At 44.7% G+C, this 14,791-nt stretch overlaps 1 protein-coding gene across 13 annotated transcripts in view; it reads left to right on the top strand.

Annotated features, from left to right (window-relative positions):
* Positions 1 to 129: 129 nt before the first annotated feature.
* Positions 130 to 14,791, top strand: part of NPHP1 (nephrocystin 1) — a 36,695-nt gene continuing 22,033 nt past the window's right edge. For 9 of the 13 annotated variants that reach the window (XR_011140546.1, XR_011140547.1, XR_011140545.1 and 6 more), the window contains exons 1-12: positions 2,375 to 2,459; positions 2,535 to 2,599; positions 5,739 to 5,799; positions 6,237 to 6,373; positions 7,297 to 7,498; positions 7,821 to 7,922; positions 8,842 to 8,933; positions 9,389 to 9,431; positions 9,945 to 10,029; positions 10,757 to 10,851; positions 11,927 to 12,055; positions 14,200 to 14,274. Coding sequence is in view for 10 of the 13 variants with exons in the window: in XM_068940432.1 (XP_068796533.1) it covers positions 2,391 to 2,459; positions 2,535 to 2,599; positions 5,739 to 5,799; positions 6,237 to 6,373; positions 7,297 to 7,498; positions 7,821 to 7,922; positions 8,842 to 8,933; positions 9,389 to 9,431; positions 9,945 to 10,029; positions 10,757 to 10,851; positions 11,927 to 12,055; positions 14,200 to 14,274 (1,155 nt within the window). In the remaining 3 variants the exon portion in view is untranslated. Of the gene's footprint in view, positions 463 to 862; positions 1,176 to 2,370; positions 2,460 to 2,534; positions 2,600 to 5,738; positions 5,800 to 6,236; positions 6,374 to 7,296; positions 7,499 to 7,820; positions 7,923 to 8,841; positions 8,934 to 9,388; positions 9,432 to 9,944; positions 10,030 to 10,756; positions 10,852 to 11,926; positions 12,056 to 14,199; positions 14,275 to 14,791 lie in introns of those variants that run through there. The other 4 variants (XM_068940435.1, XM_068940433.1, XM_068940437.1 and 1 more) reach the window with 3 other exon arrangements.

Below are 14,791 nucleotides of genomic sequence, written 5' to 3'. Positions count from 1 at the left end.
CTGGACCGAGCCCCCGGGGAAGAGGGGGGTGTGGGAGGCGTTGAGCTGCCGAGCGCACGGCGGGAGGCGGGCACCGCGTGTCCGGCCAGCCCGGCACCGCGCCGACCGCCCCGCCGCAAACCCTCCCCCGTCTCTCCGCCGAGCTACTGGGGCCAACGGGCAGCCGACGGGCGCCCCCGCCTCCAGCTTCCCCCCCCCCCACACGCATGGTCTCGCCCAGCGGAGACTTTTGTCCCCCGCGCGCCGCCGTCGGCGGAGGTTTTCTTTCCTCGTCGTTGTCATGGTGCTGGAGGCGCTGCGGCCGCGGGCCGTGCGCCTGGCGCTGCTGGTCGCCTTCGCGGCCGGCGCGCTGGTGGGCTGGCAGGCCGGGCGCGCCCGCCGCCGCTTCCTGCAGTGGCGCAAGCGCCGGCTGCAGCAGCGCCTGGCGGCCGCGCAGGAGCAGCTGGAGCTGGCCTGAGCGCGGTGAGTGGGGCCGGGGGCGCCTGGAGGCTTCTCTTCCAACGGCCGCGCGGAAGGCCGCGTCTGAGCGTGCGGTTTGGCTGTTGTCGGGGTAACTTGGGCGCTAAGGCGAGCGCTTTTAAGTTGGGGAGACTCGGGCGCGCCTTGCCGCGTTTCCAGGCGCTGTCTTCCCGTGCGGCTGCCGCTTCGTTGTGAAGCAGCAGCGAGCGCCGCTGTTAAGCCTGCGGCGCAGCGTATCTCGGCGCTTTCCGCCTGGAAAAGCGTGCTGCTTCCTGTGCTTAGCGCGCGTCCTCCTCCTTTGGTTTCCTCTGTTGCCGCTGGCTGCTGTGGCTTGATGCGTTTTGGTTGTCTTTGCAGATTGTTTTAAAAGGTAAATGCAGCTCTGTTTTGTTTCCTTTAACAGCCTTGTGTTGATGGGAGTGGACGGCAAATGAACATAAATGGATTCATCTTGCGCCTCAGTCTAAACTGATTTAAAAAGAACTCTTATAGCAATCATGTTACAGTGCTGTTGGAAAAGAGAAGCATCCATAGAATAACGGGACCTATCTTTTCCGAATGACCGTCAGAGAAAAGATCTTCACCTCTGTGGGACTAATACATCTAGCAAAATGTTGAGAGGCAAATTAATTATGAATGACACCAAACATTTTTCCTTGTTTGGAAGGACTATCTCTGCTTGACCTTGCTTTGTGTTCCCTCAGTCTGCTACTGAGGTATGTTGTTATGCCCTTGCCAGGCAGTACTGCTGGTACATTAAACTAGCAAAAATCTTACATGGTATATCCTAGGTGTGTTTATTGCTCTGATAAATGAAAGCATAGCCTAACGGCGTTCATAATGAGGGACAAATCTTATTACAAAAATACACAAATGCAAAAGGCCTATGGAGCAATTAATTGATGATACACATACTGCTAGGATGAGTTAGTATGTTAAGTTAATAATGGTTGTGCTTTGGACAGTGAATTTCAGGCAACATAAGGTACTGGATTGTACGTCGTGTCGTGTTGTCACCATAAAGACTATACTGCTGTTCTAGACTTACTGCTTTGTACCATGGCCGCTTTCAGCAAACGGACATCATGACCTAAGATTCTTGATGGTTTTCCCTTGGACTTGTGCCTCATGCTGCAGATAGCAGTAGTGTGTTCCCTTCTGCTCCTCCAAGGGCGTTTCCTTGAGTCTCAGAGAAGCTGGTGCCCCTGGTTTGTGTCAGAGCATTGCAAGCTGTGCAGACTGCTGGTCTTAAACTTTATAATCTCAGTTGAATTATACCTGTTTTTTCTCCAGGCTTGTAGATTTTTTGTGAGTTTTTGTTTGGTTGGCTTCTTTTTTTCTTTAGCTTTGGTGTGTTTGCATAGGGGAAGTGTAATTCTTGTGGCTTGGGCACACCTGTTTCTGATGTGGTTTAATATGCTACGCTTGCCTTAAAAGGGAATCTTGAGGATTTACTTTAACAACACCTATTAGGATACTAACATTTATTCCTTCCTCCAAAAAAAAAAAGTTCTGTGCCTTTTGAGATCATAAAACGTTGACTTGTAACCAAACACGTAGTCTTGTGGCCTTTTGATAGAAACGGGCTGTGGACCTTTCCAAGTTTTGCTGATATAAATGCCTGAGTGTGCCGTACCAAACGGAGCTGAGGTCCTGTGTTCAGCCGAGATGCTAGTTCCCGGAGCGTACTGCTCAAACCACGTGCGCTCAGGTCTGGGTGCGCCTGTTTCAGCAGCGACGCGTTGGTACGTTTTTAGCGGCGGCCCTGGGAAGGGCCGCGCCGAGGTGCCCCGAGGCCTACAACTCCCAGCATGCCTCTCGCCCGGCGAGCCGTAGTTCCCGGCTAGGAGCGCGCAGGGGGCGCGCGCAGCGCACCGCCCCCTGGGAGTGACGCCATCTCTTCGCGCCGCGGCGCTCGTTGCCTAGCGACCATGGCGGGGCGGCGGGCCCGCGGCCCGCTGCAGCGGGTGCAGCGGCGGAGCCGGGAGCTGCAGGAGCAGGTACGGCGGGGCGGCGGCGCCGGGCGGGGCGGCGGGCGCCGGCTGGCGGCTGACGGTGGCTGTGGTGTGTTGCAGGTGGCGGCGCTGCGGGCGGAGAGCGCGGCCCTGGCCCCCGGGCAGCAGAAGGCCCTGTCGCAGAGGTGAGCCGGCGCCCTGGGCCCGGCAGGACCCTGGCCACCGGGGCTGCGGAGGCCCTGGCGACCTGGCATCGCTCCCTTCTTTCCCGCTGGGAACACAACGGACGCATCCGTTGCGGGAGGGGATGGAGGTTGTGTCCCGTCCTCAGCCTTTTGTTCAGCTTTTAACCCACACGAATTCAATTATTCGAGCCGTTAGCCCACATCGCCTTCGCCCTGGCCTTCGAGGGCTTTCATCGCACTGCCCTCTCCCTCCTCTGTTTGCTGAGTGTGGCCCTCACCTATGCCAGCATTGCGAGGAGAAGAGCAGAGATGACCTCCTCGCACTGCGTCTGGTTTGATGCTCACATAAACCTGTCTTTAAACCCCATGTTGGGAAGAGGTTTTGGAGCTCGTTTATTTCTTTGCCGTTAAAAGAGTCCGCAATTCCTAACTCAGACTCGATGGTGCATGAGTTCACGTAATCAGACATCTCGCTCTCTTTGTCCGTAGACAGGTGTGCATACTGTTCAGCTGCCCCATGCCTGTGCTGTGGAAGATCATCTGCTTATTTATATGTGGCACAGCTGGGAGCTGGTTTCTGTGCATAGTGTGAGCCTAGCTCAGTTGTTCCTCTGCATTCATAACTGTGTAGTTCTGCAGTCCTGAGTAGCCAGATCACGTCTACGTCTGTAGGACAAGAAATGACTATAAAGCCATACATGTCTGTGAACACTTGCAGAGTCAGATGCTTAATGGCCTAGCCACTGTTCCTTTGTTGACTGTGAGAGTACACGTAATAGTCCCACCTACGTGACTGTGCTATGTTTTACAGCTTACAGAACCCATCCATTTAGTCTCTTGCATTTTAGCAAGAGAAGACACAGAATGGGTTTTTAAACAGTAGGTGCTACGCTGGCAGCTGAAGGCTAGTCCTCGGCCCATCGGCTACTAGGCATCAATTTTCTGTGTTGCTGCAATATTGACATGACTTAGAGCGGTGAGATGTGAACCTACCCCAGCGGCTGTCAAGGTTTGGCAGCTCTGAATAACAAAGCCCTTTAATGTGTCAAGTAGTATGTGTAGCTGTAAGAAGTTCACCTAGGAGCCATTCTTTCTTTATTTAGATGTGTGTAAATGAGCAGATTACACTAGCAAGTTCCATTTTTCACTTCTGAAAAGAGTGTTCGGTGATGTCACTGTGATGCTGTGCTGTCTCTTCTTAGATTTGAATTCTGCATATGTGGAGAAAGCAACTTGTGCTGCTAGGCACTACCTACTGCTCTACTCTAATGCTGCTTAGAGCTCAGCAAAGCCTTCAGTTGTGCATGCATGCTAGTTGCTTTCTTATAGCTCTATGGTCTTGAAAAACGTTCTACATCAGCATGGCATCTCTCAGGATTGCTCAAGTGGGCAGCTGAAGATCTAATGTCAGCCCCCTGGAAAGGAGCGGACTTGAAAAAGTGCGTGATGATCCATGGCTTCCATATTCCCTGGGAAGGAAAAAAAAATATCTTGTAATTGTTAACTGGAAAACTTATCACTACAGACCTATTTTAAATCCACTTTATTTTAGTACTGCTAAACAAATATTTCTGACAGGTCTATAACGTGCAAGATTAAAAAGGCTTTGAAGAGGAAGCGTGGTAACGTCCATTTCCAAGTAAAGCCAGTATGATTGGTAGTAGGGTTGCTAACCTTGCCACGTCGTACAGCCCAGCCTTACATGGATGATTTTGGCTGGTTAAGTGAGGGGAGGAAAAAAACACAGAGCTGTAGCAGCATGTTGTAGATGTGCTTAGGGAAAGAGAAGCTTAAGTAAATGTGAGTTTTATGTGCACTGCAGTATCACCTGTGACGGGATTTGTTTTCCTCCCCCCTATGAAGGTGCAGTTTATTGAAGTTTCTCCGGCAAAAAAACTGATCAAATTGGCTGGCAGCGTGTGCTGTGAAGGGCAAGCGGGGTGCAGGCCTCTGGTCTCTTTTAGAAAGGATTTGTTGGTTTTGTTTTGCTTTTCAAATCTGTAGTCTCTTCTGCTGTGTCAGCTAGTGTTGGGTTTAGCAAGAGGAGTCACCAGAATCTCTTAGTAGGCTGCTGTTTACCTAGTGTTACAGCAACTATGGAACATTTCAGAAAAACACAAGTCCCACCCTGAGGAACTTGCAGGAGTAGCATGGTAGATTGCATGAACCCTAGCACCTTACCGTAGAGTCAGTACTGGATCAGTGCAACCATAATGAGCTAGGTCAGGAGTAGGCCTAGTACGGAGTTTGAGGTGTGATAGATGCCTATGAAAAAACGTTAAGTACAGGTGAGCGTGTAGGCAAACATCATAGAGATGCAACATACAGGTAAATACCTCCTGAATGTTCTCCCTGTGTCTGATCATCTCAGGTGTGGCTTTGGTTGTGCCACTGCACTCAGACATCCCAGTTGTGTCTGATATCTGTTGATTGATCTTTTTCTATGAATTTGTCAAATCCTTTTGTGAAGTCATGTTTTCAGTAGTGCCTAGTGGCAAGGAGTTGCAGGGCTTAACTACATGTTATGGAAAGAACCACCTCCTGGTGGTTTTGAGCCTAGCCCCTGTAGATTAACTCTGTCCTCTCATCCTTGCATTGGAGGAAGAAGCAGACAGTAGTTCCCTATCTGCCTTCTCCATTTTTCTCATAGTTGTACAGATCTCTGTCCTGCCCCTTCTCACTCATCTCTTTCGGGCTGAAACAACGCACTAGCTGCTTTCCAGTCCTCAGAGACAGAGGTAGTTTTAAGTGGGCGCTTGGACATTAAAGATAATAAACGGTTCAGCTATTTCATCCTTCAGTTCCTCAAGGATTCTTGTGTGACTATCTGATTGTCACCAAGAAATTTTCAGGGCCAGATGACAATTTCATTCTGTTTCTCTGTTCTGCAACATCTTTTACTGATGCTTTGATTTGAAATAGTTTTGTTAATATACTTCTTGTAAAGAAGCACTAAATTCTTGGCTGACGAGCTGCCACTTGGGCAAGTATTGGTATTTGTAAAGCTGTATGTGCACACAGTTGTGTGAAGGTCTGGGTATCTAAATCTACATGTAAATTTCAGTGATTATGCATGATTTGGGTTACTTTTTTTAATCAGAGATAAGAAAACAGTCTGTCTGTCTTGCTGTCAATACAGATGTATGCAGCTGAAGAAGTCGGTAGAGGAGAATACAAATGTACTTCAGAATTTGAAAAAGGTAAGTATATAGAGACTTTCCTCAAAATGCATCACACTGGTGTTCTCTGAACCTTTAATGTCCTTCGATTTTTGGATGCCTCAGGACAAGGGCAATGCCTAGCACCATGTAACCCCTGGCTGTGGTCTCTGAGAATCATTTAATACGAATATTATATAAAAGCATATTTTTTTTTGTGCTTCATTATGTATAAGCTCTGGACTTAACACATCTTATTGATAAACACTTTATATTGGGAGTGGAGAGTGCAGATTTGAAATTTAACATGAAATGTCATCTTGGCGGAGTAAGAGGACAAGAGAGATGTCACTGAACAGGGGGTGACAGCAGCCCAGGAGGGTGAAACCTGTTGAGGCATGTCTGGAAAACTAACTTTTGGGGGTGAATTTTAGCTTTATTTGATTCTTTGCGCAGTTTATTATGTTCTTCTTTCTCAGGCTGATGAACCTGCGCCTGTAGGGAACTATAATCAAAGGAAAGAAGAAGAAGCAAAATTATTGCAAAAACTCTCTCAGCAGCTGCAGAAACTTGCTCTGGTCTTGGATCAGGATAATGTGACAATGAATTACACTGTGTAAGTAGCTTAAACAAATATAATCTGCACTTTCATAGAACTGTACATGCGGGGCTGGAAAGGATACTGAAACGTTGTTAGTTCATCCCCTTTGTTATCTTAACGTATAGCGAAAAAATGATGGACAGTGTTTTCTGTGTGTAGCCATAAACGTGTGCATACTTTTCAGTGGACTATCGCTAGGCGTTGCCTACTTTGAGGGACATTAAGTTAAGATCTTCCCATGTATTGAAGTAAGGCCTAATGCTTGTGTCTCTTCTCTGGAAAACTTTCTCCTCTTGATGCATTTCTCTTCTCTATTTGGTGCTACCTATATTTTCTCATAGCTGAATGACAGAGAACATAGCAGGATGCAAAACATAGAAGCACCAGCGGTGCAATGAAAGGTGCTACACCAGAAACTTGTGCCACAAAAGTGAGCTTTCACCAAGATCTCTGGAGGTTGGAGCCATTTTGCCACTGAGGAAAAAGATGAAGAGAAAGAGTAGTAGGGCTATAAAATCAAGAAATGCAAAGTCAGACCTTCTCAAAAGACTGGGAGAAACAGAGTAGAGTATTCCATAAGCAAAAGTGCATTTGACTGTTCAAGAGCAAAAGTGCTGAAGAGCAGGTTCACGTGAGGCTTGCTTTATTGGTGCAGTCAAGAATGACCTGCTCGATGTTTCTAAGGATGGTGGTTAACGACTGAAAATAAATGTCTCCATTGAGAGGAGTGAATGCACTGTGGGGTCTACTTTTAGGGTTGAAATACCATTGGGATTTTAGAGTTTCTTCAGATCAGCCTGGAGAGTAAAATACAGGAATGAAAATTCTGTATCTGGATAATGTACTTGTAGAGAAACCCATATTGCAAGCTTTTTAGAGAAACTTTGAGAAGTTCTATAAAAATTGTAATAATTTGATGTGTTTTTTATTTTGGATAGAGATGGGTTTGAGCACCAGAAGGATGCTCAAACACAAGATGAAAATGAAGAGAATGATAGTGATGAAGATGAAGAAAGTAGTGAGGAAGAAGACAGTGATGAAGCAGATGATGAAGATAAGTTGTTGGATGATCCAGATGTTAAAGAATGTATTGCAGTGGGAAGCTTTAATGCACAGCAAGAAGGGGACCTCACATTTAAAGTAAGTATATCTCTGAAAGTCTTTCACTGTTCTGTTACTGCAGATAGTCCTGTACTAAGCAGTAACTATAATTAAATCCAATGCTTCTGGGATTCAGCTGTTTGCTTGCAGGATTTGGGGAGAAATGGCTTTTTTCAATATACAATTGGCCTAGTGGAGCCCAGTGTCCTTTTTGCCGTTTTCTGTAATGGCAGAGTCTGTAGTGGTAGTCTGTGATCTCTTGTTATGGGAAGAATTTGAATAACAATCATGCCTGAGACCTTTTTGAAATACTTGGATTTAAACCTATTGTTATCTTCCGTCTCTCCTTCCGATGGTGAAGAGAGGTGAAGTCCTGCTTATACAAGACAAGAAGGCCGACGGCTGGTGGATAGCTGAAAATTCAAAAGGGGAGAGAGGCCTTGTTCCTAAAACCTATCTTGTGGTTAGTGCGCGGTCACCTTATTCCATTAGCGAATGATCTCTGTTATGTACATATTATTGATAAAATAGCTGTATAAAATTGATCATAATGCTTTCGTGGTTACACAACGATGTTTCGCTAGTTATTTGCAAATAACACCATGTATGTATGTGTATGGAGGTAGTTAGCAAAAACAGTATTTTTGCGCCTTGTAAAGATTTGACGTGACGCGGTTTTTGACATGATGCGGTTTTTGACGTGACGCTTCTTAAATATGGAAATCGATCTTTGTCATTAAAGATCAACTCTGAGGACTCTAAGCTGCTATGGAAAAACTCACGCTTTTCATGATTCATATGAAATGTGAATTCATAATGAAAGGTGGAGTATTTTGTAATTTGACACAAAACAACCTTTTCAAAAATAGATTTTTAAAAATCTGTAATAACTTTTTTTTATTAAGAGTAGCTTACACACATTAATATGTGTATTTGTACACATACATCCACTGTATAGTTGTGACAAACGTTTAAATGTGGGCAAACGGTTTGGATTGATTGAGTCCTGCTAGTCTGACTGTTACATCATGGAACAGAGCTTTTCAGAATGTAACTAAAGATGGTTTTGGGCAGCTAACTTTGTATTTCATGATCCTGATGCTCTTTCTCTTTAAAGAGTGTGCTTTGTAAATGCATTCTCTTGTTCAACCTGCCCTTGCAAGAATACTCTGGTCCCTTGCTGTAGCTGCAGAACTAAGGCATCTATTCTACAGTTACAGTGCTCTGGAGTGGTAGGTCATTTCAGACAGGAAAAGCTCCTCTTCTAAACTATGAAGGCAAGCTATGGTGGGAGAATGTTTGTTTGTTTGTTTTTTTAAAAAAAAAAGCGAACTGAACTATGAAGAAAGCGAACACCTTCCGTTTCTGAATCTGAGTTACAGGTCTATGGTAAAGATGACGAAAGCCAAGAGGAAAGTGAAGAGCAGATAGAGGTGGTAGATGAAACAGCAGACAGAACCAAAATTAAAAAAAGGTAAATATAGTGATGCAAAAGCAAATGTATGTAAAGCTATTCTCCCTGTCTTCTCCCCAAATATGGCATTACACTACTTACAGTGAGAATACCTTGCCAGTGTATTTGGTTCTTTGACTGTGTTTTCAGTGAAGATGACACTTAGATTTTTCTCTATTCTACTAACTTCAGTTTGGAGACATAGTTTTCTAGGTTTTGGGGAAAATTTTGCTTTGGCTTGCTTTTTTTGTCTCCTATAATCAAAGAATAACTGGGTCATGTACTGGGTCAGGGTACAGCTCATGAGCCACTCTACCAGTTAGTATCAGTAGCTGGAAATACGTCATTACTAATAACTGTCTCTCTGAGATACTAAGCTTCTGATATTTGAAGACAAACACATGCATTCAGTTTTTAAATTTTTGTCCACATGAGAGTGATACATTTATAAAAGAGTAATACTATTTTTCTTCCAGGACAGATTCTCACTGGAGTGCCTTAAGAAAAGCTGTTACAGAGGTAGGCATATTTCTTTTATAGTAACTTAATCTGCCATAATATTAATTATTGTGTAGGATAAGAAGGGTATTTTACCAAATGCTTTATCTAAAAGTACAGAGGAGTGTTTTTTAATTAGCATCTCTAGCTTGTTTTCTCTAGCAAGAGAAGTTAAGGTTCTCTAATGCTTTAGATATAGGCTGCAGCCCAGCCTGTGTGTCTGACTGAAGACATAAATGAGGTAGCCAGAGTAGTGCCTCACCAGTCCTTGTTTCAAGGGTGTGTTTTTGTTCTGTAACTGGCTGCTATGGTGCTTCTCTGAAACGGAAGTGGGATTTAGCAAAGTGGGAATCTGCCTAGGGTTATACACAAAACAAAGTAAAAGGTGTTTCTGGGAATGGACCAAACTAGCTTCAAGTTAGAAGAAGTGACTGATGCCCCAGGCTTCTCGTGTTGGCTGCGTGAGAGCTGTAAATTGGGACAGAGTTAGCTGTTTAATAGCAGGAATACCAATATCAACATTTCTTTGAGTAGAATGACACAGTAGAGGTATTGGCAACCATGGGAGCTGTTCCTGCAGGATTCCGCCTATCCACACTTTTCCAGCTCTTAGAAGAAGGTAAGGTTTTCTCATAATTGCAGTGCAGGGTTCTCAAGCATCTGCGGTGAGTGTTTTTTTGTTTTTTTTTTTTTTTGGCCGTTACTTTTAGTCAAGTAATCTGGAAACACTCTCCCTTCACCCCTTTTCTCCATTTCAGTCTTTATCTATCTGGGTGAGATCCTGGCCATGCAAAGGCAATAACAAATTTCTTAACTTCAAAGATTTTCCTCTTTGGAGGATACTTCCTGTTGGCACTGCAGAGATGTGTTTTTTTTTTTTTTTTAATAATGTTTTCCTCCCTTCTTCTCTGGAGCTCTTTGAAGTATTTTCACAGAATTTATTGTATGTACATCTCATGTTGTCTTTCTATTCGTTTAAAACTATCTCAAATTGATAACTTTTTCTTGATTTTTATTACTGTGCTTCTGGAATGAAATGCAGGAAGCGTACAGATTGTTTTGCCCTTTCTAAAGGGCACTTTTAGGAGATGCCTTCATAGTTCTGTTTGGACCAGTCAAATATTCTAATGGACTTTAGCTACATTTGAATTGTAGACATCACTCACTTTGCGACAGTAAAGATCATAAAAATTTTAAGAATTTTAAAAGTTCCTTTTGTTGTGAGAATTACATTGGGAGAGATGTTGTCTATTCCTTTGTGATGAAATTTAAAAATCAAATCCCTTTAGGATGAAGGAATTGGGGAGGGAGTGCAAATAACAGAATAAAATGTTGTCACCTTGTAGGTAATCAGTTTCGAGCAAGTTACTTTATACAGCCTGAACTTACTCCTTCCCAGCTGGCTTTCAAAGACTTGGTGTGGAACTCTGAAAAAGATACTGTGAGTATTACTAGTGAGAAGGCTATGATGCTATTGTGTTATGAGGGAAATAACAATCTGTAAGTGTGAATTACTAGCAGCCTAAAAAAAAAATGTCGCATTAGTAGGTAGATATTCCTGTGAAACAGATGCTAGATTTCTTTAATGTCAGTCTAGGCTCCCTAGGCAGTAGATGTTATCACACTGTAATAGGCAAAAAATCAAGAGAAGTTGTCATGTTGAGTCTTAGTTTGAGTTTCATCTTGAGCTTGTGGGTTTCTTTCCTGTCTGGGGGTGAAACTGAAGAGGTGATCTCATCAATGTGTGCAAGTATCTGGAGGGAGGGTTTCGAGAGGATGGGGCCAGACTCTTCTCCGTGGTGCCCAGTGGCAGGACAAGAGGCAACAGGCACAAACCGAACCACAGTAAGTTCCATCTGAACCTGAGGAAAAACTTCTTTCCTGTGAGGGTGACAGAGCACTGGCACAGGTTGCCCGGAGAGGTTGTGGAGCCTCCTTCCCTGGAGATATTCAGAACCTGCCTGCATGTGATCCTGGGAAACATGCCTCTAGAGGACCCTGCTTGAGCAGGGAGGTTGGACTAGCTGATCTCCAGATGTCCCTTCCAACCTCAGCCATTCTGTGATTCTGTGAAACAGAGCTACATGGCTGACAAGTCTGAATTCTTAAAGCCTGAACTCCTGTAAGTTGCTGTGAAATCACTCATTTCATTTGGCTTCTTTCGTTCTGACTCATGATTACATCTTGATTTACACCATTGTTAGACTACTACAAAATAATTCTGGAAAAACAACAGCTCAGAAATTGTAATTGCTGATAAGTCCTGAAATACTTGGGAAAGAAACTGATGGCAATATTCCCTTTCTTTCTTATCTGCCGCACTGAATATCTGAAGCGCTTTAGAGAGCTGAAGGCTTATGAAGAAATTTTGCTGCTAGTGCTATACCGGCTTTGTGGGTAGAAGAATCCAGTCTAGCAAACACTACGCTTACTCTTCTTAATAAACAAACACAAAATGATAACACATACAGGAAGAGTGTGTAGATTTAATCTTTCTTCTGTTGCCTGTATTTCAGATCCATCGAAGAACAGCTCGAGTATCCATGATTGTAACTTTATGGAGCTGTAAAATGATTCCTCTCCCAGGAGTCAGCCTACAGGTTCTCAGTAGGCATGTTCGACTTTGTCTATTTGATGGCAATCGAGTAAGTTGCTTGACTACCAAAAATAAAGTCTTGATCAGGTGTAATGCTTTAGGATCTTTTAGGAGTTCCTTAGGAACTGCAGTCTCAATAAAAGTCAAAGAGCCCTAAGTTCTCTGGCTGCTTTTGAAAATACTGTGAACGTGCTGATAACCTGATCTAGTTAGTAAGGCTGTGGTGTTTTTCAGCTCATTTCTTGGAGTGTAATACTTTAAACTTTTTTCTTTTTTTGAGAAACAATGTTCACACATTGTTCATAACTATGTAAAATCCAAACAGCTTCTTTAAAAATGTGTGGCATATAGTAAAGAAGTTAACAATATAAATTAACGATGTTTGTGTAAAGGCAGTTTCAAAGTTCTAACTGTTAAGGGTTGCTAAATCTGGTAGCCTATTGGAGGCTAGGCTGAAACAGCTCCATGCCCCCCAGGTCAATGAGTAGCAAGGCTGAGCATGCACATCCGATAGGCGCACACACGCACGCACACACGCACGCACACACGCACACACTTATATACCCATATATGTATGCACAGGCCAGTCACACAGATCAGCATAGACAGAAACACTCAGCTTGTACACAACCATAGATAGCGCCAGCAACCTCATCCTGCTCCCATCTCTGGCTGTTCAGGATGCAGTTCGGTTAGTGGGAAATATATGAATGCATACAGCGTGGATCCCTCCAGTACGCTGTGCTTAGACACTCAGTCCCTGGACCCCCAGTACCCCAGTCGTTGGTACCTGGACATACGAGCCCCCAAGGCCTGCAGCCCCACTCCAGCTGCTAGTACAGATCTCCTCACCCATACACAAGAACACATGTGCAACCCAGCCAGGCACAGGGGGTAGCTGGCCCCCGAGTCCTTGCTCCCCCTAGTTTCCTCACTTAGAGACCCACAGGTGTGGGTCTCAGTTGACCCTCATGCCCCACAGTCTCTCCAGTGGTTGTCTTAAACCCTCTGGTCTCTCTAGTAGTCAGCTCCGCTGAGGACTCCAACATCTCTAGGGACACACACATATGCATGCACACATGGCTCTTAAGGCCCCTTCACCAGCTAGTCTGGCTTGATATTTGCTCGCGATCACACGCTGACACACACATCTTTCCTTGGTCCAGTTCCTGGCACCGCAGACACACAGGACCCTGTGACTCATGGTCTGACTCCACTTGCTGGCAATTAGGCCTCCATATGCACACACACACTTGCACACAGAATAGAGAGCCCCTCGCCCAGGAAAATAATTAGAAATGGAGTTTAGAGGACAGGACAGACTACTGATCCGGCTGAGGGTATGGCCAGACAAGCATACTGACCAGTACCTGTTTAAAGACAACTGGCCCCTTTTATCACCTTATCCCTCTGTTTTTCCACTCTTGATCCTCCCTGAACCACCTTGATCCCTCTCTTTTCCCCACCTTTAGTTACTCCCATAAAGATTCCATAGTAAGTCTTATGCAGTCTCTAAATGCGCTTCCTTTGCATGCCACAATGTGTCCCTTACCCTTAGGACCCTTGTCTGCAAGGTGATCCAGAGAGCCTCTCCCGTTGACTCATCATGGTGGGTGGCACACCCAGCCCATGGGACTGATGGCTCTTCTGTGACTGCTCTGGCAGCTCCATTTCTCTTGAGTGTGTAATTGGGGTTCCCACACCTGCTGTTGTGCCTCAGTGTTTGTAGAGAAGAGCCTTTGATGTGCTGATTCTCTCCTGTGATGGACCTGGGAGTAGCTGGATCAGGGTATTCAGGTTCCCCGCCTGCTAGTGTTCCTCTCTGCACATTTGTGTGTGTGGAGATTTTTTTTTTTTTTCTTTTAATCACAAAACCTACTACTAGCAATCTGGTAGTTTAGCTGTTCTGTTCCATTGAATGCTCCTGGGGGAAGAGAGACTGTATTAATGGACTTCACGAGGCAGGAATCGTTGGGAAGTATTCTGCTGGTGATTCTGCGTGTGGCTTCAAGGAGTACTTCCTCTGTAGTCCTTTAAATTGAAACTAGCTGATGAAGCTGAAGGGCAAGTGTTATTTTATCTCTGTTGTATGCAGATGGTTGGATTCATCTTGGATAATAGCGCATTTTCTTAAAGCTGCACAGCTTTCCAGGAAAACTGGTCTTAGTGTTCTTCCCTGCTCCCATGTTGTAGGTGCTCAGTAACATTCATACAGTGAGAGCTACATGGCAACCTAAAAATCCCCAAACATGGACCTTTTCTCCGAGGGTGAGTATCTAGCTCAGGAAGTGACATAGCCAGTAACGATCTATTTATAGGTTCTTATTTGCAGATGTCTATTACTTCTCGCATTCTTGCTGAAATGAAATGTATTACAAGGAATTCTCAGTGGGTCAGTACTGCACCTGAGCATTTGACTTTCAATAGCTAATTGTCTTACCATGAATATACTGGCTTAGCCCGTGAATAACTGTGGAGAGCAGATGCAAATCCCAATTCATGGCACCGTTTGCTTGTCCCTAAAACGGGAGCTTCCTTGGCTTGATTAAAGCAACAGTCGTTTCTCTCCTGAATCAAGGGATTCTGGGGGAAGAAACTGCTGACATACCTACAACTGATCATCTCTAGATCTCAAGCCTTTTAATCAAGGGACTAAGCACTGTTGTTTTTCCCAGAATTGCAATGAACATCTAGAAGAGAAAAGACTTCAAGTGTGTGAATTCAGACCAACTGAAATAACATTTTTAGGGTAACTGAAGTGCTAGTGTCTTCCTTGCTTGTAGCC

The sequence above is a fragment of the Struthio camelus genome, chromosome 3 (assembly GCF_040807025.1).
Source record: "Struthio camelus isolate bStrCam1 chromosome 3, bStrCam1.hap1, whole genome shotgun sequence".
NCBI lineage: Eukaryota > Metazoa > Chordata > Aves > Struthioniformes > Struthionidae > Struthio > Struthio camelus.
This window is presented reverse-complemented; position numbering and strand designations above follow the sequence as displayed.